Source organism: Equus quagga, chromosome 8, assembly GCF_021613505.1.
Source record: "Equus quagga isolate Etosha38 chromosome 8, UCLA_HA_Equagga_1.0, whole genome shotgun sequence".
Taxonomy (NCBI): Eukaryota; Metazoa; Chordata; class Mammalia; order Perissodactyla; family Equidae; genus Equus; species Equus quagga.
The window spans coordinates 80,857,641-80,881,495 of NC_060274.1; the positions used below are offsets into that span (position 1 = coordinate 80,857,641).

At 37.1% G+C, this 23,855-nt stretch overlaps 1 protein-coding gene across 6 annotated transcripts in view; it reads left to right on the forward strand.

The window, feature by feature from the left end:
- Positions 1–23,855, forward strand: part of PALS2 (protein associated with LIN7 2, MAGUK p55 family member) — a 109,005-nt gene that overhangs the window by 75,049 nt on the left and 10,101 nt on the right. For all 6 annotated transcript variants that reach the window (XM_046670119.1, XM_046670118.1, XM_046670120.1 and 3 more), the window contains 5 exons: positions 1,377–1,476; positions 1,814–1,882; positions 3,656–3,817; positions 17,281–17,483; positions 18,779–18,907. In XM_046670119.1, the coding sequence (XP_046526075.1) occupies positions 1,377–1,476; positions 1,814–1,882; positions 3,656–3,817; positions 17,281–17,483; positions 18,779–18,907 (663 nt within the window). The remainder of the gene's footprint in view (positions 1–1,376; positions 1,477–1,813; positions 1,883–3,655; positions 3,818–17,280; positions 17,484–18,778; positions 18,908–23,855) is intronic.

Below are 23,855 nucleotides of genomic sequence, written 5' to 3' on the forward strand. Positions count from 1 at the left end.
GAAATGAATGTTTGCTTTATCATCAGTGTTTGTCTTGGGTTGAAATCTGTGTATATGGAAACGGGTGTGTGTTATCACTGTGTTTTCCACCCCCCTCCATTTTCTGGAAGATCCGTGTGGTGGTGTTCTTTTTCCTTTCCCCTGATAACAGCTTTCAGAAATCTCCAACAGCAGTAATAAGTCTGTTTTTGTAATTGTTGACATCAGTTAGCAACCACAGTATCCAGAACTGGAGAAACTGACAAATTAGAAAGTCTAAAATTCCTTAAAGTGACAGAGTAAATGAGAGTCTCATTAAAGAACAAGGTGTGAGAGCAAAGGACCCAGGACCTAGCACTAAACTCTAAATTAAACTGAGATATGAGACACTCACATGAACTCTCAAAGACTTCCAAGGGTAATGAATTAGGAGGATGAGAACAATCTTACTAGTGTGTCCTTAAATTAAGACATTGTTAGGTACAAGTGCACTATGTGGTGAGAGAACTAAGAAATAAGTAAATTAAACAGAATCCATGATTTCAAGATGTTTCTACTGAATTTCTTAGAACTCTCATCTAAAAAAATCTACTTTCTGTGACTGTTCCTTTTTTGAGCTTTTCCAATTTTCTGTTTTCCCCTTTCTGTGAGTGCCATCTCAGTTTTCTCTTCTAATCCTACCACCATTATCTCAATCTTTTCCTGCATTTTAATTCTATTTTTCAAGATTTTAATTGCTAAAAACGGTGCCAGATTTTTCTATGCTGGTTGTAAGGATAAAGTCACTAACCTTGTGGAATGAACTGCTAGCCGCCAGTTCTCCAGCCACTATCTTAAGATAGTGCTTCTTTGGATTTTATTTTAAAAGTTAGTTTCTTGACAGCAGGTAAAGTTTTACCTTATCTTAAACTTACTACCTCTCAGGATACCTGGTAGCATGAATTAAACTGTCCACTTTTTTCCCAATATTGTCGTTTTTCATTGATTTGGCCTCAGGAATTACCAACGTAGTAGGATTACGGTTGATGGTAAATACCTTACCAAAGGGTGCCATATGAAATATCCTGGTAACACACAGAATAGAATTTGAGTAACTTAGTATAAATAAAAAATTTTAGTAATTTAAAGAGGCTGTATACCTTTGTATTATGGTCCCAAATTTTCACTACCAGATGGCAGATTGATTAGGTGCCAGTTGATTCCTCAGTACTAAAGCGTTTAAATATCTTCACTGACAGCGCCATGGATTTAAGTCTCAAGGTCAGTTTTTAAGAGCAAATGTGATTTTCTTTTTCTTTTTTTTTTTTTTTTTTAACTGACTACTGCTTGTCCTACTTATTAGAATATGGTCTCAAATTTTGGTCACTGAGATATACAATTCATTAATTTGATTCTAGGCTAGCCATGTAAAAGAGGGAGGAAGCGCTGGTCTCATTCCAAGCCAGTTCCTGGAAGAGAAGAGAAAGGCATTTGTTAGAAGAGACTGGGACAATTCAGGTGATGAGCTCAACACAATAAGTAACAAGTAGTCCTTTGTGGCCACCTTTCTGTGCCTCTTTCATCTGAATTAGCAAATGAATTTATTTAAAATATATCTAGAATCAATCCCTCCCATCTGCTTTATTGTATCTCTCTCAAAAGTAAACTTTTTGATCCCTTTCTGCCACCTGCTGGTATAGTATCAGAATTCAGTGGCTCAACTCACCCCTGCCCCCTTCTGCTTTGTAGGATGCAACACTGGGAAGGTAATTCTCCCACCCCTGTAGAATACCACAGGGTGACTTTATCATATGCTGACATACAGTTTAAGTTATTTTGTCTTGTCATCCTTCAGGACCTTTTTGTGGAACCATAAGTAGCAAAAAAAAGAAAAAGATGATGTATCTCACAACCAGAAATGCAGGTATGTTTTAAATACTTTCTGAGAAATCCAAGTGAAATAGCTTTAATCGTTAATCGATGTGGCATAAACTCTAAATGTATAATTTTAAATGAATGTAATTCAGATTAGTGCCTAATTGGAAAGGGCTGACATGTGAACACATGGTACAATATAATATGAAGACGTCATTTAAACCTGGCTTTGTAAATGCTTATACTATCAACATTGTGCTTTATTTTCTGAGTATAGTTTACAATAAAATGAATTGGTTGGGATTTATGCTTGTATTAATGAAGGAACAATGTTCTAATTGAAACTGTTCAGAGAACTTTGATAGGAATTTATGTGTCATTTCTAAAGAACAAAATGCCTTTCGGAAGATAATAAAAGAGTTATGATTAAGGGCAACTATATTCTGCCATAACATTGTCCATGATACTTTTGGAAAAATAGTACTGGACCAAATAAATCTTAGTCTGATCTAGGAGGATTCTTTCTTAAATCTTTTAGACTTAAGGAAGATAAATATGACAACTGCCGTAGTTACTCTCTTCAGTTAGAGGCTGATAGGAGTGGAACGCAGCGCTCTGAATCAGCAGGCTCTGGGGCTCACTCAAAGGAAGTGACCATTTTAAAGCACTTTCTTGATTTCAGAGCTCCTGCTATACTGGTAATAAGCTAAAAAGCACACTATACAGGAAATAGTACAATAATATATTATAATAATATAATAACGATAAGGGGAAAATAGACTCTCCCTTAATATTGGTTTAATCTACTGTGGAGAAATTGTGCAAAGAAAGAATTGCTAAGATAATAACCTAAGGAAGAAGTGTTATTACTACAGATTGAGAGTTGTAACCATGATAACAGGTAATGTAATATTTCAAATCCACTTTGACCTAATTATCCATTAACTATATTATTCCTTAAAGCTTTCTTGTGAAATGGAAAATTTATAGTTTTCCCATTGACTAAGATTATAATTTTGAATGTGTTTCTGCTTGAAATAGTTTGGATCTAACATTTTATTTTATACATAAATTCAGAATCTTAATATTTAAATGTCAGTATGTTGTCTGTTTGCACTTTATTAATCCAACTGATGTGCAGAGTCACCGCATAATATTTATTCATTTAGAGTGTTGGAAGGGCATACTCATTCTGTGGAACTTATTTAAGCAGCCAGACCAGGTGTACTGCTGTCCTTCAAATTTGGTATACACTTTTTAGCTGAATAAATTAAATAAACTAATTTTTTTTCTGCTTTATTTCCCAAACCCCCCCCGTACATAGTTGTATATCTTAGTTGCAGGTCCTTCTAGTTGTGGGATGTGGGACGCCGCCTCAATGTGGCCTGACGAGTGGTGCCGTGTCTGCGCCCAGGATCCGAACCCTGGGCCGCCGCAGCGGAGCGCGCGAACTTAACCACTCGGCCACGGAGCCGGCCCCTAAATAAACTAATTTTAAATTTGATTATTTATATTAAAGGAATTATTTCTGATGAGTTGGTAAGAAAGAAGTTTTAATGGATAGAATGTCCGATAAGGATAAAGCATAGGCATTTTTCTAACTTGGTTAGGCAAATTTTTGAGGGTGAATGGGTGGAAGCAGATGTTTAAATCAAGATATAAAATATTGTACTTTACCAAATTTATAAAAACAAAACTGTACTGAGTACAATTCAAGTGATATTTAACTATCAAGACAAACCATTACTGAACAGAATGGCAGAGGTTTTTCATCCATATAAAAGATAACTGGATGTTATGTTTTATTTCCTTTTACATTTAGAATTTGATCGTCATGAAATCCAGATATATGAGGAGGTAGCCAAAATGCCTCCCTTCCAGAGAAAGACGTTAGTGTTGATAGGAGCTCAAGGTGTGGGACGAAGAAGCTTGAAAAACAGGTTCATAGTGTTGAATCCCACTAGATTTGGAACTACAGTGCCATGTAAGTTTTCTTTGCTTTTTATTTGACAGGAAAGCATGAGGGGGGTGGCAGTGGCAGATTATTATTATTTTTATCCCCAAATAATATTTGATTATGCAAGTGAAAACGAACAAGAAGATACTGAAAAGCTCAGTGGCTCCACACTGTCTTGAAATAGTGCTGTAGCCCTGTGGGCTTGCTGCCTCGTGGCAGTCGCTTCTCCAAACTCTTCAGTCCGGAAATGTTAGTTAAGTGCAAAGATTAAGAGTTGTGGCAAAATCGTCATTGACTTTGTATTTTCTTGTTCAACTGATGTCTATCTGAAAAGTATTTTTCACAGATTTTAGCATAAAGAAAAGGGAGAAACCTGCTGGATCCTCAGACACTCCCAGTGTCACAATCCTTTTGTGAATTTATGTGATCAGCTTGTAGCTCTCAGTCCTGCAAGTTTATAAACCTGATTTTTTTCTTTTCTTTTTTTTTTCCCTCCCCTGAGGAAGATTAGTGCTGAAGTAACATCCATGCCAATCTTCCTCTATTTTTTAGTATGTGGGCCGCCAGCACAGCATGGCCGCTAACAGAGTGGTGTAGGTCCACACTTGGGAACCGAACCTGGACCACCTAAGTGGAGTGTGCTGAACTTAACCACTAGGCCACTGGAGTGACCCATAAACCTGGTGTTTGATCGCACATCGAGAGCAATTCATCATCCAGAGCAGGCAGCATTAATTAAGGTCCCAAAGATTGGTATAGAAAGTAAAATAATACTGATGGGAGATGTAACCATCAAGTGAACCAAACACTCATTTGATGATCTTTGCATTCTTTCCCTATTTACATATTTACACGGAAAGTTAATGATATCAGAAGGATGCTTGATGAGAATGAAATTAGATCAAGGAGTTAGATGATATCACTGAATTATTACAAGGACTAATATACATTTCTCTTTATTTTGGAGACCTATGAGTCTTTACTTGTGGGCACATACGTGCTCTCCCTGCTCAACAATGCAGGGGACAAACCGGTGTTGCCGTCACAACTCCCCTTTCTCTGTCACTAATGCTGACCAAGCCCTGTTTTGATTCACACAGTATTTCTTTAGATATATTAACGTGCTTAAGCTGTTCTGAGTCAAACCTTAGCCTCACGTCATTCCATCTCTTTTAGATGAATTTTAGAGTGTCTCTGCTTCCATCCAGTGTGTTTTGAGGTTTAATTCTCCATGGGTCATCTTAGCACTAAAATTCTTGGGGGTTGGTTGAGAGAATGACCTCCTCATTGTCCCCATGTGCTGTTTGTAATCCCTTCACGGTAAGGCTTTGGATTCCATTGTAGGCACTTTAAATCACTCAATTCAGTCACATCCTGGTTGAGTAGTTAACAAAATAAAAACTTCACTATGATCCAAGTATTTTATTTTACATTTGTATCAAATTTATAGAGGTACAGTATTTGAATCAAGTAGTTCTTGAAGATATATAATGGAAAAAATAACCTCCTGTCTTCCCCTACCCCACCTCTGGCCTACTTACCAGAAGCAGTCGCTTTTCATTCCTTTTGCTATTTCTTTTAGTAGTATTCCATATTCTTAATGATGTCTTCACTCTGCTATTTCTTGCTTTATCCAATATAGGTCTTAATCTATTGACTTCCTGACTATCCTCCAAATATAAAGATAGCTCTAGTTTCACTTAATTCAGTTTTGCTTTCTTTTTTGTTTATTTTAAAGTATGCTTTTTGGTGAGGAAGATTGGCCCTGAGTTGACGTCTGTTGCCAACATTCCTCTTTCGCGCCCCCCCCCCCCCGCCCCAGTACATAGTTGTATATCCTAGTCATAGGTCGTTCTAGTTCTGTCTGGCATGCCACCACAGCATGACTTGATGAGTGATGCGTAGGTCTGTGCCCAGGATCCAAACCGGCGAACCCCGGGCCACTGAAGCAGAGCACGCGAACTTAACCACTTAGCCTTGGAGCTGGCCCCCTAGTTTTGCTCTCTTGAACGACCTCTCCCTCTCCCTCAACACAGCAATTGGCAGAGTTCTTTCTTCCTTCCCCTCCTTACCTTGATTTTATGTGTATATGTGTATAATTTATTTTAAACCAAAGACTCACTTATCCAGTAAGTCATTTTTTTCCTTAGCGATCTGTCTCAGAACCCTGTCTTCCTGCTTTAGTGAGGACTATGCACTCTCTATAAGATGTATATTTCCTACCTTGTATTTGATTAATTTTATTTAGCTGAGAATAGAAATTCTAGGTTGTAAAACTCAAAAGATGTTACTTTTGAATCCAATTCTGTTAAGTCCAATGCCATTCTAATTCTTGTTCTTTCATTCATGACCTGATTTTTCTTTTGGGGTCTTTTGTTTGTTTTATTTTATTTTTGTTTGTTTGGGTTTGTTTGTTTTCAGTAGACTATCTCTGCTTTCCTCTGGATTACTTTTTCTGTTTGTGGTATATCTATGTATGTTTTCTTTTTTACACTGGAGAATTTTTTTTCTTTTATGTACTGGTCCTCGGTTGTACATCCATACTTGAAAGTAAAATGTTAAAACTGGTTGGAAGCTCTGTGTACACGGTATTCTGTGTGCTTGGGCAAGTCTAGGCAACTGGCTGAGCTTTATTTTATGAGATGGTCAAGAAGTCAGCTGTTTTGTTGGGGGAGCCCAAAATGGTGGTATAAGAAGGTTTTTTTCTTTTTTGGAGCTGTTAGATTTCTCCAGAGAAAAGTCTTCAGATATTCCCTTGCTGAGAGTATTCTCTAATCAAGAGAAAAGGAGGAGGAGATATGGATTAACCTGCTCCAGGTGCATAATTATCCCCGCCGCACCAATTTTTAGCTTCTTGCTTCAGAGTCCCAAGTCTCTTCAAGGGTCTATGGGATAAAGCAGTCCCATACTCATCCACAACCCCCCTCTAACGCTTGAGCTTGCAGCTTCTGCCCTGCAAAATCATTACCTTGGGGGCTGGCCTGGTGGAGTAGTGGTCAAGTTTGCACACTCCTCTTCGGCGGCCTGGGGTTCACACGTTCTGATCCCGGGCAGGGACCTAGCACTGCTCATCAAGCCACACTGTGGCGGCATCCCACATAAAATAGAGGAAGATTGGCGCAGATGTTAGCTCAGCAACAATCTTCCCCAAGCAAAAAAGAGGAAGATTGGCAACAGGTGTTAGTTCAGGGCCAATCTTCCTCACACACAAAAAAATCATTACCTGAAGTTAGTTTTAATATGGTATGGCTTATGGCGCTCTAGGATTTGATTTTTTGTTTGTATTTTTTCATTTTAGTTTTAAATTTCTTTTCCTTTGAAATTTTTCATCTTTTTAAAATTAAATTTGTTGTATATAACAAAGCTGATTTAAGAATCATAGTGATAATCATAATAATAAAATACATATGTTCTCAGGCTCCAGAATTGTCAGTGTCTCTGAAGCTCACTTGTATGCTTTCAACGCACAACTAATCAAAGGTGGTAACTATGTAGAACTGCGTGTTAACCATTCCTGGGCCTTTCTTCACCCTTTTACCACATATATTTCTTTTTTCTTTTTTTTTTTGCCTTCCAAAACTTCTGTTTCTTTTCTAACAGCTGTGAGATATAATTCATATATCATATAGTGCACCCACTTAAAGTGTATGCTCAAATGGTTTTTCCCATATTCGCAGAATTGTACAGGCATTACCACAGTCAATTTTAGAACATTTTTATCATCCCAAAAAGGAACATTGTACCCATTTCCCATCAATCCCTTTTCCTCTGCAGCCACTAATCCACTTGGTGTCACAATAGATTTGCCTATCTGGACATTCCATAGGAATATAATTATATAGTATGTGGTCTCTTGTGACAGGCTTCTTTTCTTAACATAGTATTTTCTAGGTTCATCCATGTTGTAGCAGGCATCAGTACTTGGTTTCTTTTTATTGCTAAACGATATTTTAGTTATCTCTTCATCAGTTGATGGACAATTGGATTGCTCTATTTTTTAGCTATTATAAATAATGCTGCTATTAACATTTGTGTACAGGTTTTTGCGTGGGCATATGTTTTACTTCTTTTGGTTATATACCTAGGAATGGAGTTGGTGGGTCATATAGTGACACTGTGTTTAACCTTTTGAGAAACTGCTTAACCTTTTGAGAAACTGTTTAACCTCATTGAGAAACAATGAGAAACATTGTTTTCCACAGTGGCTGCAACGTTTTACACTCCCAGCAACATATGAAGCTTCCGGTTTCTCTGCATCCTCAGCAACATTTGTCATCTGGTTTTTTTATTATAGTTATCCTAGTGGATGTGAAGTTGTGTCTCATTGTGGTTCTAATTTGCGTTTCCCTAATGGCTAATAATCTCCGGCAACTTTCCATATACTTATTGGCCATTTGTTGATTTTCTTTGGCAAAATGTCTATTCAGATTAATTGCCCTTTTTCCAATTGAGTCATCTTTTTCTTGTTGAGTTAACAGGAGTTCTTTTTATATTCTGGATGCAAATCCTTTATCAGAAATATAATTGCAAATATTTTCTCCCATTCTGTGAGGATTTTTTATTTTCTTGATGGTGTCTTCTGCACAAAAGTTTTTCATTTTGATGAAGTTCAGTATTATGTATCTTTTTTTTCTGTTACCCATGCTTTGGGTGTGATATCTAAGAAGCCCTTGCCTAACCCAATGTCACAAAATTGTACTCCTTCTACTTTCTTCTAAGAATCTTATAGTCCTAGCTCTTATATTTAGATCTATGACCAGTTTTGAGTGAATTTTTATGTAAAATGTGATGAAAGGGTTCGACTTCATTCTTTTGCTTGCAGATACCCATTTGTCCCACACAATCTGTTGAAAGACTGCTCTTTCCTTCATTGAATTGCCTTGCCCCTGTTGTCAAAAGTGAAGATTTATTTATGGACTCTCAATTCTATTTCATTAACCTGTATGTCTGTCCTTATGCCAGACCCACATTGCCTTGATTACTGCCTTTTTGCAATAAGTTTCAAAATCAGGAATTGTGACTCCTTCAAATTTGTTCTTTTTCAAGATTGTTTTGGCTATTCTGGCATTTCTATCTAAATTATAGGATAAGCTTTTCTGTTCCTGCCAGAAAGACAGCTGGGATTTTGACAGGGATTATGTCGAATCTGTAGATCCATGTGGGGAGCATTGCTATCCTAATAATGTTAAGTCTTCCAAGCCATGCACATGAGGTGTCTTCCCATGTGTTTAGGTTTTCTTTAATTTCTTCCAATGATACTTGTAGTTTTCAGTGCACAAGTCATACGCTTCTTTTGTCTAATTTATTCCTAAGTATTTTAACATTTTTGATGCTATGATAAAAGAGATTATTTACCTAAATTCCTTTTCAGATTGTTCATTGCAAGTGTATAGAAATACAACCAATTTTTGTATGTTAATTTTGTATCCTTTAACCTTGCTGAACTCATTCTAATTTTTTTGTAAATTTCTCAGGATTTTTTTATACACAAGATCCTATCATCTGCAAATCAAGTTAATTTTCCTTATTCCTTTCAATACGGATGTTGTTTATTTATTTTTCTTGTCTAATTGCCTTGATTAGAACCTCCAGTGCAGTGTGGAATAGAAATGGCAAAAGTGGACTTCTTTGTCTTGTTCATGATCTTAGATAGAGAACATTCAGTCTTTGATCACTAAGTATGATTTTAGTTTAGTTTTTTTGTTGCTAGTCTTCATCAGGTTGGAGGAATTCTCTTCTATTCCTAGTTGGTTGCCTTTTTCATCATGAAAAGGTACTGGATTTTGTCAAATGCTTGTTCTTTGTCTATTGAGATCATTATATGATTTTTGTTTTTTATTCTTTTATATTAATTGCATTCCTGTGGTAAATCTCATTTGGTCATGTTGTGTAATCCCTTTTTTTTGTGTGTGTGTATGTAATCTTTTTTATATGCTTCTAGATTCAGTTTGCTAGTATTTTGTTGAGGATTTGTGCATCTATATTCATAAAAGATATTGGTCTATAGTTTTCATTTCTTGTGACGTTGTCTAATTTTGGCATCATGATAATACTGGACTCATAGAATGAGTTGGGGAAGTGTTCCTTCCTCTTCTGTTTTTTGGTAGGAGTTTGTGAAGGATTGGTGTTAATTCTTCTCTGTTTCATAGGATTTACCCATGAAGGCATCTGACCCTGGGGTTTTTCTTTGTAGAGAGTTTTGATTACTAATTCAATCTCTTTACTTGTTATAGATCTAGTGAGATTTTCTATTTCTTTTCCATCAGTTTCAGAATTTCTGCAGGGTCCATAGTAATATCCCCTCTTTTGTTGCTGATTTTAGTAATTCGAGTCCTCTCTCTTCTTTTCTTGGTCAGTCTACCTAGAGGTTTGTCAATTTTGTTAATCTCTTCAAAGAACCAATTTTTGCTTTTGTTGATTTTCTATATTGTTTTTCTGTTCTCTATTTCATTAATTTTGGCTATAATCTTTATTTCCTTCTTTCTGCTTGCTTTAGGTTTTGTTTGCTATTTTTCCATTTTCTTTAGGTGAAAGGTTAAGTTATTGGTTTGAGATCTTTTATAACAGTAGGATTTATAGCTATAAAGTTCCCTGTTAGCACTGCCTAGCTGCAACTCATAATTTTTGCTGTTGTGTTTTTGTTTTCATTCATCTCAAAATATTTTCTAATTTCGTTTGTGATTTCTTATTTGTCCCATTGGTTATTTAGGAGAATGTTGTTTAATTTCCACATGTTTTTAAATTTCCCACATTTCTTCTGTTATTGATTTCCAATTCATTCCATTTGTGGTCAGAGAATATTTGTACGATTTTGCTCCTTTTAAATTCATTGAGACTTATTCTGTGATCTCAGATATGGTCTATCCTGGAGAATGTTCCAGGTACACTTGGGAAGAATCTGTATTCTGCTGTTGTTGGGTGGAATGTTCTATAGATGTGTGTTAGGTCTAGTTGAGTTACAAGATTGTTCAAGCCTTCTGTTTCCTTGTTGATCTTCTGCCTATTGGTTCTACCCATTTTTGAAAGTGGGGTGTTGAAGTCTTCAGATATTATTGTTGACTTATGTTTTTCCCTTCAGTTCCGTCTGTTTTTGCTTCATGTATTTGGGGGCTCTGTTGTTAGAGGCATGTATGTTTGTAATTGTCTTATCTTTCTGATGGATTGACCCTTTTATGATAAAATGCTCTTCTTTGTCTCCAGTGACAGTTTTTGCCTTAAAGTCTATTTTTTCTGATATGAGTAGTATAGCTACTCCAGCTCTATTTGGGTTACTATTTGTGTGATGTATCTTTTTTATCCTCTTACTTTCAACCTTTTTGTGTCTTTGAATCTAAGGTGTGTCTTTTGTAGATAACGTATAGTTGGATCACATTTTTTTTTTTTAAAGATTTTATTTTTTTCCTTTTTCTCCCCAAAGACCCCTGGTACATAGTTGCATATTCTTCGTTGTGGGTCCTTCTACTTGTGGCATGTGGGACGCTGCCTCAGCGTGGTTTGATGAGCAGTGCCATGTCCGCACCCAGGATTCGAACCAACGAAACACTGGGCCGCCTGCAGCGGATCGCGTGAACTTAACCACTCGACCATGGGGCCAGCCCCGTGGATCACATTTTTTTCTGATCCATTCTGCTAATCTCTACCTTTTAATTGGAGTCTTTTATCCATTTAATGTAATTACTGATAATGTAAACGTGTCTCAATATGGGTTCACCTGATTGTTTCCTCATAATTAGAGTTGGGTCATGCATTATTGGAAAGACATGTCATGTTTTATGCTTCTCTGGACATTGCATCAGGAGCTACATCTTGTCAGTTTGTCCCATTGCTGATGTTAACTTTGATTATTGGTTTAGGTCATGTCTGATAGATTTCTCCACTGTAAAAGGTAACTTTACGTCCATTTGTCACTAATAAGTAATATGTTCAAGGACATTTTGAAACTCTGTAAATATTCTCCTCAACAAACATTCACCCAATGGTTTTAGCATCATTCATTACTTTAAAACCTTTCCCTAAATTTGGGGAAACAACTGTCAGTCTACTAAAATCCCTTCTCACTTTGTTTGAATATACAGATAAACTTCATTTCCTAGTGTCCTTGCAGTTGGATGTGGTGACTTGATTAAGTTGTTTCTGCCAAGTATGTAACTAACTGGTTTGTCAAATGGCTGAGCTCTTTGAGGTACAAACAGGAAAGAGCTCTATTTTTGTCCAACCACTGACTTTATACATGTTCTACTGGGTGTTCTCTCCCTCTCCTTTCCCTTTAGCCCCCAGAAGATTCTTTAGCTTTCTAGTTACTTTAAGTTATAAGAACTGTGTCATTTTGTTAAATAAGACTCACTTTCAGGTATTTTTTTTAGAAAAGGCTAGTCCAATTCAAAACTTAACTGTTGCATCCAATTCACTGTTTCTGCCTTCCTCACAGCTCATTCCTGGCCCGTGGCTTAGGACCTGCACTGTGAAGGGAAGGGTGTAGCTGGTTTCAGTACTCTCCCTTCACGTCTCCTCTGCTGCTTCTGGGTTCTCAAGGGCAGGGCAGGAAGAAGTGGGGATTCAAGGGAAAGGGATAAAGTGCTGTCATATAAAATCTTGTCTGTTGGAGAATGGACTCCTTTGTGTCACAAATGTCCAAATACTGTCTCTTCAATGAGGCCTATTTGCAGCTTCTTTGGAGACTCTGTAGGGACCTGCATGCTTGGCAATCTCCTAGCAAGGGTATTAAGTTCTCCAGCTGTCTCCTTGAGAGCCCCCCAAGCTCCCATCCCGTGTTCATGTTCTCTTTTGCTTGGTTCTCTACCCTTCATACTGTCTTTCTGTGCAGGATACCTTCAGAACAGTTCAAGCCAGGCTATCTTTTGAATATACACACGCAGCCCACAGGAAGCTCGTTCTTGCTTTGCCAAACAGTGGGAGTACAAGCCACCCCACTAAATGTCATCATGGGCTTTCAGAATTCTCCAGGGAGAATCGTTTTACCACGGGGTGAGGAAAGAAGAAAATAAACCATTTCCCCTTGAATCCATGACTCATTACCTCAGTGACTCCTTTTTCTGTGTACGTAGCATAGACGTGGGTAGATAGGTGATCCAAGGACCAAGATGACCACTTTTCGGTAAACTCTGAAAGAGGAGGCCCTAGATCTTTGGCATGCTAGTACCTACTTGGTACGTGAGGGAAATGGTGAGACTGCAAGAAAAGTCTCATTTAACATTCTGTTTACAAATATAAGAAAACTATTAAAATAACTTCTAATTAGAGAATTGTTATATTATTCAAATAAAATTTGTGTATTTTTTCCTCTGCTTAACACACTGATCTTTCTTTTCTTCAAACTCCTCAGAGTTATCATTCACACCTTTTTGTTCTTGTTGGTCCCTCGTCCTGGAATGCTCTGCCTCCCAGATCATCACGTGCTTGAAATTTACTTTTTATTCAGGTATCATCTTCTCAGAGGAACTTTATTGATGATTCAATCTAAAGTAACCTCCCCAGGGGCCGGCCCGGTGGTGCAGCAGTTAAGTGTGCACATTCCGCTTTGGTGGCCCGGGGTTCGCTGGTTCAGATCTAGGGTGCGGACATGGCACTGTTTGGCAAGCCATGCTGTGGTAGGCATCCCACATGTAAAGTAGAGGAAGATGGGCATGGATGTTAGCTCAGGGCCAGTCTTCCTCAGCGAAAAGAGGAGGATTGGCAGCAGTTAGCTCAGGGCTAACCTTCCTCGAAAAAAAAGAATAAAGTAGCCTCCCCAATACCTAGTGGTTGTGTTTTGGCACCTCAATTTTTGTTATTTAACTACTCACCTATCTCCACGTTCAAGAATGTGTCCCATGAAAACAGAGAGCTTGTCCATCTTTTGCACTTCTGTAGACCCAGCATCCAGGATAGGATCTGGCATATAGTGTATACCCAATAAATATCTGATGAATGAATGAATGAACATTGTATCATGAGCTCTTTCTCACAAGTCATTACATTTTTTTTGTAAATATTAATCCTACAACTCCACAACAAAAACAACTCGATTCAAAAAAGGGCAAAGAACTTGAGTAGACATTTCTCCAAAGAAGATACAAATGGCCAATAAGCACACAAAGAGATGCTGAGCATCACTAATTCATTAGGCAAATGCAAATCAAAACCTAAATGATACTCCACTTCATACTCCTTAGGATGTTGTAATATATTTTTAAAAGAACAAAACAGAAGATAAGTATTGGCAAAGATGTGGAGATATTATAACTAGTGGGAGTGTCAGTAGTACACTCACTGTGGAAAACAGTATAGCAGTTTCTCAAAAAATTAAACATAAAATTATCATATGACTCAGCAATTCAACTTCTAGGTATATACCCAAAAGAATTGAAAACGGGGACTCAGATATTTGTCCATGAATGTTCGTGGCGGTGTTATTCACAGTAGCTAAAAGGCAGAAACAGCTCACATGTCCCTCAGTGGATGAATGGATAAACTAAATGTGATATGTACAGACAATGGGTGTTATTTAGCCTTCAAAAAGAAGGAAATTCTAATCCATGCTATGACGTGGATGAACTTTGAAAATGTTATGCTGAGTGAAGTAAGCCAAACACGAAAGGACAGATAGCATATGATTCCATTTATATGAGGTACCTCGAATAGTCACATTCGTAGAGACAGAAAGTGGAGTAGTGGTTACCAGAGCCTTGGAGAGTTATTGTTTAATGGGTAGAGTTTCAGTTGAGGATGCTGAAAAGGTTCTGGAGATGGCTAGTGGCAATGGCTGCAGAACAATGTGTATGTACTTTGCCGCTGAATTGTGTACTTAAAAATGGTTAAAATGATAAATTTTATGTTATGGATATTTTACCATGATAAAAAAAAAACTAAAATCCTTAATCTTAATAGCTGCTTAGTATTCCAGCATGTAAGTATACTATGCTTTATTTAACCATTACTGTTATTGCACATTTATATGGTTTGAGTTATTACTTTTGTTATAAGAGATGATAAAGTGTGTATATATAAATCTCAGATGTAAAATTATTAGATCAAAGGATTTATATAAATGTTTCAATTTCTTAGTGCCAAATTAATTTCCAGAAAGATGTACTCTTTTGCCTTTCAAAGATCTTTAATTTTAGTAACGATTCAAATCTGAATTTTTATATAGAAAGATTTATGTTTATCCATACAAGTCAACTCTCACTTCTTTATATAATGCAGGTGTGTTTTGCTTCCCTTTAAATCATTCACATTTATACTTATAGCATCTAGCTTTTTCTTAAGCCTCAGAATCAACACAAAAAAGAAACACTGATAAAGTATGACAAGTTTGCCTAATTTCTGATATACAATATTGTGCTACACGTTGTAAGGTGCAATGGATGGGGAAGCCTCATAGGGAAGGAGGTTAATGCTGGCATTGTAGTAAATTGATTTAAATTTCTTTATACTGTAAAATGATCCTAAAATAAAATAGAAGAAACTGTTAATCTAGGGGGGTAAGCTACCTTATGACATCTTTAACACTGACATCTTGAACTTAGTTAACAAGTAAAATGTTACTTTATTGAGTGGTTCCTCATTATTTGAAGAGCTGCTGAAATTTAGAATTTTGTCTGTCAATCACAAAAGTTAAATTCTAAGAAATCACATTACTTAGTTGTTTAGCATATAAACCTAAGAAATCAGTTATAGTCAAGCCACTCTGTTCTAATTTCTCTGTTCTGGCAATGGACAGGGGCTTAAATATGTGGCAATATAGATTTTTTTTTTTTTGAGTCTTCACTGGAGAATGAGATTGTAGTTAAAATTCACTTGTGAACTAAAAATATTTCTCCAAGAATTAAGATTCCCTCAACATGTTGGAGGTGATGACGGGGGCAATATGTGTGCCTATACATATTTATTTCAAGCAGCACATTCCCATATATGGTTTCACTGTAGAGCTTAACCAAAAAATAGTACTCTTCTAAAATTATGATCACAGATATTGAGCCAAGTCCTAGTATGTATTTGGGGAGTTTAAAATTGCCTTAGAAGTTTTATCATATAACCTTTGGTAAATAATTCCAGAAACCTTAGAGATCACACATTTTTTTAATATGAAAAGCCATCATAACATCTTGAAGATCTTTAAGTTACTTTATAAATGCTCTCCACAGTAGTCTGCGATGATCACCGTCAAGGTTGAGCTGGAAAACAAGGGAAAAAAGCGAGTCCTGTTGTACATAAAGATCTCATTTATGTATTAGACCCTTATTATTGAGCTTGAATTTGAAGTTGATTTGTTCTTATAATGGTTTTCTTGATGTATTAGGCTTATTACAAATAGTCGAAATACTGTCAACTTTTGATCTGATTACTCTCTGATTTTAATTGTATGTGCTTAATGATTTTGTCAGGTATTCTGCATCTGTAAGTAGAAGTAGAATGCTTTTATATATCTGATCCAGCCAAACTCAGATTAAGCCTAAATTTGAAAATAACACACACACGCACAAATTACTTCTCTTCTTCCAAGCTAGTGTAGACACATTGGCAGGTGGCACCTAACTCTGCACCTTTGCAACAGTATGAAGGGCAATTATAGTCCATTCCTAGCATGACCCAACTTGTAAATAAGTTGGATATCTCTGAAAGGATTCAGAGCTCTAAAGTAACAGACAAAATGAACCTCTAATTTTTGACTTGGTCTGTTCACTCTCATTCTCTCAGAAAGAATATGTTAGGTCAGAGTAGAAGATGTTAATAATAGACCATAATAACATAGAGGTGGCGAGATCCACCACTGAGGTGCAAAAGAGAACAGTTAACATTTGCGAATATCAGCAAGCAGGAAGCTAAAGGAAAGGATTGGTGTTGAGGCAAGATAAAGGAGAAATAATTTGTAGGTAAAACTACACTTTAGAAAATTGATAATACCAACTAAGAATAGGAGAACTTTGCTCACTTGTTGGGCACTCAATTAGGAAACGTTACAGCGTAGAGAAAGGATAGAAGTGATATTCCCTAAGGAGAAGAGGAGCGCTGGTTAACTGGAACATACCTCACACTTACTAGGATTCACCATAATTAAGCATTTAAATTTAGCACTCTGTTTCTAGGTAAATATATTTTGAGTTTCGGACTGACTTGATAAAGCACATATTTTTGATACAAATTGTATATTAGGGACTACCTCTTACAACATTCCTATAGATGAGGAGTCAGCAGACTTTTTTATTCAGGGGCCATGTAGTAAATATTTTAGGCTTCGCAGGCCATCTGGTCTCTATCACAACTACTCCATTGTAAACGAGTGCCACTCTAGGCGACACAGCAAATGAGCATAGCTGTGGTCCAGTAAAACTTCATACAAACATAGGAAGCAGGCCAGATTTGGCCAGAAGCCATGATTTGCCAACCCCTGCACTAAATAGAAAAGTCTCAAGCTACCCTGTGCATTTTAGTCTATTTTTTAATACCCTGCACTCTCTTTATACAATTCTCAACATTATTTTACTTAGTTACTTCACGGAAACCAAGGGAAGATGAAAAAGATGGCCAAGCATATAAATTTGTGTCACGATCTGAGATGGAAGCAGATATTAAAGCTGGAAAATATTTGGAACATGGGGAATATGAAGGAAATCTCTATGGCACCAAGATTGATTCTATCCTTGAAGTTGTCCAAACTGGACGAACTTGCATTTTGGATGTCAACCCACAAGTAAGCCGCGTGGATTCCAAAGCTGTTTTTAAAATTTTGTTTCCTATGGAGTTTTTGTTTCGTTTTGTTTTCAGATTGTGAAGGTGGCTCTTTCCCCATATTACCTGTTCGTGATAGAGAACCTTATTATGCATCCACAGGTAGTTAAATAAATCTCTGATCAGTTAGCCAGCAGAGGCTTGGATAGCAATAGAAACGTGATAGAAGTTTAGTATTTATGTACTTGCTCAAGTAATATATAAATGCATGTGTTATGAAACATTGAATTTTTTTTTTTAAAGATTTTATTTTTTCCTTTTTCTCCCCAAAGCCCCCCGGTACATAGTTGTGTATTCTTCGTTGTGGGTTTTTCTAGTTGTGGCATGTGGGACGCTGCCTCAGCGTGGTCTGATGAGCAGTGCCATGTCCGCGCCCAGGATTCGAACTAACGAAACACTGGGCCGCCTGCAGCGGAGCGCGCGAACTTAACCACTCGGCCACGGGGCCAGCCCGAAACATTGAATTTTTTAAATTTAAACAAGTCTGCAACATAAAGAATAAAAAATTGAAATCGCAACCCTTCCCACCCAACACACACACGTGCATTCATTTCATTCTCATTCTGTGTCGGTCTTACCAACCCCCTCTCACCCCTGTACACTCAGCCCAGCCTCACTTCCCTACTCAGAGATACATATTATTGTTTTGGTGTTTGGTGTTTATCTATCTGTCATTTTAGTGTGCCTTAAATACAAATATTTACATTAAATGTAATAGGTTTTCTATTTTTGTTGTTTCTTTTTTACATAAAGGGAAACATTCTATCCAGATTCTTTAGCTCTCTTTCGTTAAACAGTATTTCTTAAAGATCTTTTCTTGTCAGTTATCGTAGAGCTTTTTTTGTTCTTTGTAATTGTTGCATATTATTTCCTAGTACAGATGTATATTAATTTATGTAACCACTCTATTTAATAGACACTGAGAGTATTTCTGCGTTTTCAATATTAACAGAATTCTACAATTAACATAGATAGTGTTTACATCATTCTTGATGATTTTTTGAATCATTAAGTTTAATACTGTGTTCAAGAAGATCAAAGAGTAGTGAGACAGAGGGCAGAATACGGTTAGTGGTTCATTATTTTAGGAAAGTATTGTATGGTATCCAAAGGATAGAAGGGGGGCAAGTATTAAATTACATCCTTAATCCTTAGGAAGAGGGCAGATAAACTTTATTTAGTATTTAGTATAGATTAAAGGGGAACAGTTCAGATTCTGATGCTATGTAAATTGGTTTGTAATTGTTCTCTACACAGGCCCTGAAAGTGCTGAGGACATCTGAGTTCATGCCCTATGTTGTATTTATTGCTGCTCCAGAACTAGAGACATTACGTGCCATGCACAAGGCTGTGGTGGATGCTGGTATCACTACCAAGCTTTTGACGGTAAGCAGGTCTTTTCAGGCTAACAATATTGTTTTCCTCCTAAAATTTTTCTTCTTCCTTTTCTTTTAGGCGTGTTTAACTTTAATCATATTTATGAAATAAATATACTATATAAGGTATTATAGAATAAAAATTCATTCCCTAGAGATAGTTATAATTTGGAACAGTATTACTTTTCCATAAAAGTTATTGTGCGCTTTATTTTAAAGCAAAAGTTTACTGCTCCTATGTAAATGAAATGGGCCAGTATTGAAATATGCATGTTAATCCAGACCCTTTATTTTACTGATGAGGAAACTGAGTCCCAAGACCATTAACAAGCATGTTCATCATATGGTTGACTGCTGGTAGGGTTACTTTTTTTTATATTATGGAAAATTTTAAATATATACAAAAGAGGGAGAAAATGAACTCCCATGTGCTCATTACCTAGCTTCAATAATACGAAGCCCTTTTTATTTCAGTTTGACCTCTCCTCACTTCCTCTCTTACCTTGAATTACTTTGGAGCAAATATTTGATATCATATCAACCATAAATACTTTAGTATTTATCGCTAAAAGATAAAAACTTTTTAAACATAACCCTAACCCTATTAACACATAAAAAATTAATAAGAGCAACTTCTTAATATCATCAATATTCAGTCTATATTGTATTTTCCCCAAGATTTATAATTTTTTTTTTGCAGTTGATGTGTTCAAATTAGGATCCAAACAAGATCAACACATTGCATTTACTTGGTATCTTCTAAATCTCTTTTTTTTCTTCAGCTTAATTGAGGTATAATTGACATACAATAAACTGTACATATTGAAAGTGTACAATATGATAAGTTAGTTTGAGCAGGTCTATACAGGCATGAAGCCGTTGGAATCAAGATAATGGACCTGCTGTCACCTCCAAAGGTTTCCTTTGCCCCGTCAGAATCCCTCCCTCCTGCTCCTTCCTCCTCTGCCCACATTGTAGCTGATAAGCCTTGAAATCAGGTAGTGTTAGTCATCTTTGTTCTTTTTCAAGTTGCTCCGTGTCTCTACTTAACTTTTTCAATATCTGAAATATAGTTATAATAAGTATTTTCATGTCACCATCTAATTCTCACATTTGTGTCAGTTCTGGATCAGTTTTGCTTGAATGACTTCGCTCCTCATTATGGGTTGTATTTTCCTGCTTCTTGGCAATCCTGGTAATTTTTTATTGGATGCTGGACATTGTGAGATTTGTTCTAGGATGCAGTTATTTGGAAATAGTTTGTTTCTTTCAGGCCTCACTTTTAACATTTGTTAGGTTAGACCAGAGCAGTTCTCATTCTAGAGGCAGCTATTCTCCACTACTGAGGCAAGACCATTTGAGCACCCTCCCAAACGGCCTGTGCGCCATGAGGTTCTGTTCTGCCTGGTGGGAATAGGTACTGTTCCTGGCTCGGGATGAATACCTCTCTTTCTCTCTGGTGGTTCTTCAGTGGCCTCGGGTAGTCATACACGTGCCCTGATTGGTACTCAGCTGAATGCTGGAAGGGGACCTTCTTCAGGTCTCCGAAGTTCTCTCTCCCTGCTGCTTTTCCATTCCGGTGCTATGTCCTGTGAACTCTTGCCACCTTGGTCTCCGTGGGCTCTTAACTCTGTCCCAACTTAGAAAGTTCAGTAGGCTCTACCTGGGCTCTGGCTCGTGTGCTGCAGCCTAGAGACTGTTTCAAGCCAGTGAGCTGGGGCATTCATAGGGCTCACTTCATTTGTTTCCTGTCTCTTGGAGATCTCTGTCTTTTGTTGCCTAATGTACAATGTCTGAAAAATTGTTGTTCCATATGTTTGTCTGTTTTCATTGTCAGGCAGGAGGGTTACTCTGATTCCTGTTATTACATCTTATCTGGAAGCAGGCATCCCTTTAGTCTTTTTTACTCTGTTAAATTCTCACTGCTTCCCTCCCTCCTCTCTCTCTTAACCTTCTAATTTAATTGTTCAGGAACTTGGGTCGTTTATCCTGTAGAGAGTTCCATGTCTGGATTTTACCAATTCTGTCATTTTCCTCTATTCCTTGTATTTCCTGTGAACTGATAGAGGCTTGATCAGATGCAGGTTCAATTTTTTTTTTCAAGAATGACTGATTAGTGGGGGACCAGCCTCATGGCATAGTGGTTAAGTTCGCGTGCTCTGCTTTGGCAGCCTGGGGTTCCCTGGTTCGGATCCCAGGCATGGACCTGGCACTGCTCATCAAGCCATGCTGTGGCAGCATCCCACATATAAAATAGAGGAAGATGGGCGTGGATGTTAGCTCAGGGCCAGTCTTCCTCAGCAAAAAGAGGAGGATTGGCAGTGGATGTTAGCTCAGGACCAATTTTCCTCCAATAAATAAATAAATAAAAATTTTTAAAGTTTTTAAAAAAGAATGACTGATTAGTGGTACTTCTTGTTTTGTTACATGATGAGGCATATGAAAGGCTGTCTCTCTTATTGTGATAAAATTCATCAGTGGGTTCAGATGATGTTAGCCTGATCTGTAAGTTCCTTAGTAGCTTTTCACCTAATGATTTTAGCAAATTTTATTGAACTTCACCTGGATCAGCTGCTTTTTAGCGATTTTAAAGTGGTAATATTTTAAGTTTGTGCTTCTTTCTGCATTTATAAACTAGATTTCTTCCCCCAAAATAACTTTTCTTTATCAACTAGTTCATTGCCCCTAAGTAGAGTTCATATAGGGAAGTCAGGATATATGCTTGATACTTTCCCTTTATAGGTCAATTTTCAGAATAATGGGTTTGTTCCCTAAGAGCCTCTAGAGGTGACAGGTGACCGGATGAGGTTTGTTTTCTTTGTATTTTGGTTTCATCATGAACACATGGATTTAAACTTACTGTGTTTTACTCTATTGTAGTTATTATTCTTATGGATACTCAAATTGTCCCATCTCTGACCAATTGGAGCTTATTCAAGTTGGCCCTGGAGACCTTATTTCATGAGCCTAATGGTCTTGGATGGCTCCCTTACTACCTGATGTGACAAATGTTCCTGGCTGCACTGCACCTTTCCTATTCCAGGCCAGGAAGCAGCTCTTTCTCCCAGACACTCTGGTTCCTTTTAGGGTAAATGGTATTTTAAGACTGTAACACTAGGGATGCACACTGTCCCAAGGTTGATCGTTGTTTCTAGCTACAGCTTTCAGGTAAACAAAGCACAAGCATATATGCTTTTCTGCTTATACGTTTGAAGGAACCGTGTCATGAATTCTTACTGATACTTCCCAATCAAATTCAGGATACCGGGTTTTTATTTAACCTCTTTTATGTTATAACTTCATTCTTCTATGTGGAGTATCTCAGTTCTCAGAAACACTGGGAATGTTAGAACATCACATAACTGCTCCTCTGCTTATGCAGCAGTACACACACAACAGTGCGAGTGAGTCCACCCACACGACTAGATGTGATTGCTGCAAACTGTTTTCTTCCTTATTTTTTTTTTTAACCTTAGGGTTTATCCCAGTAAGTCTATACAGGCAAATCTGGTGTTTTAAAGTCACTTGGAATACTTCCTCTCTGTGTACTTAGGTCAGTTATTACTCTTTGATGTTTAAATTGTCCTATCTTCAGCTAGTAGGAGCCTGTTCAACTTGTCTTCTGAGTCGTTTTAACACAACCCCAGTAATCTTTGATGAGTCTCTGCTTCCTGGTACGACAAGGTTGTCCTTACCTGTTTCTTGGCCCAGACCTGGAACCAGCCATCCAACGGCCCTGGTTCCTTTTAGTGGGAAATGGTATCTAGAGATAATGTAGGTGTTAAAGTTGTGCATTCAGCTTAGTTGGTCATTCTTTCTAGGCCTTTCAGTGGCCAGGGGTAGGAAAGACATTTTCCTTTTTTGGAAAACATACATCATTAGTTCAATTTAATTGTTCCAATTCAAATATACATTATTTTTACTTAACTTCTTTGACTTTATATTTGACTTTTTTTCTCTGATGCTGAAAATCTCGGTTCCTGATAACATTAACATAAATCCTTACTTTACATATATAAACCAAGCACACACTATATGTACAATTTCTAAGTAACAATATCAATATTAACAATGTGATTATTGAAAAGTTTTAGGGTTAAGACTTTTTAAAAAATTGTTCTTAAGATATATCGCACTGAGTATTAAATTATTTTATTTTAAAGTCACTGAAATAATTCCTTTCTGCGTGGTTAAGTCATCAACTTGAAACACAGGTTTATTTCCTTTTGTTTTTGACTTTTAGGTATTGGTCTTTTTTTTATTTGAATTTAATTTTCTTGTATAATTCTATACATTTTCATAGTTCCAAAGTAAATCTTAAAAACAAAAACATCTAGCTGTTCTCTGTCTTCTCCACTCTATTCCCTCCCACCCACATAGGGAGCCATTTTCACTACTTTTTTTAATTTATTTTTTTATTAGATTGGCAACAGTTGTTAGCTCAGGTGCCAATCTTCTTTTTTTTTCTTTTCCCCCTCTCTGCTTTTTCTCCCCAAATCCCCCCAGTACATAGTAGTATATTTTAGTTGTGGGTCCTTCTAGTTGTAGCATGTGGGACGCTGCCTCAACATGGCCTGATGAGTGGTGCCAGGTCCACGCCCAGGATCCGAACCAGTGAAACCCTGGGCTGTCGAAGCAGAGTGCGCAAACTTAACCACTTGGCCACGAGGCAGCCCTCACTACTTTTTTTAATATAAGCAAGTATGTATGTGTCTCCTCCCTCCTCCATTTCTTACATAAAAGGTAGCTTATTACATACAGTAGTCTGCCCGGATTTTTCACTTCCCAGTGTATTCTGGAGATCACTCTACGGACATGTCGAGAGAGATTCTTTATTCTTTTTTCCATCTGTATGGTTATTGCATTATTGTTACAGGACTGTTATTGTCAAAAAAACTGGTTTCGTTTTTCTTTTAACAAGCCAGATTGCTATTGACTATAATAGGTAAGAGTTGTTT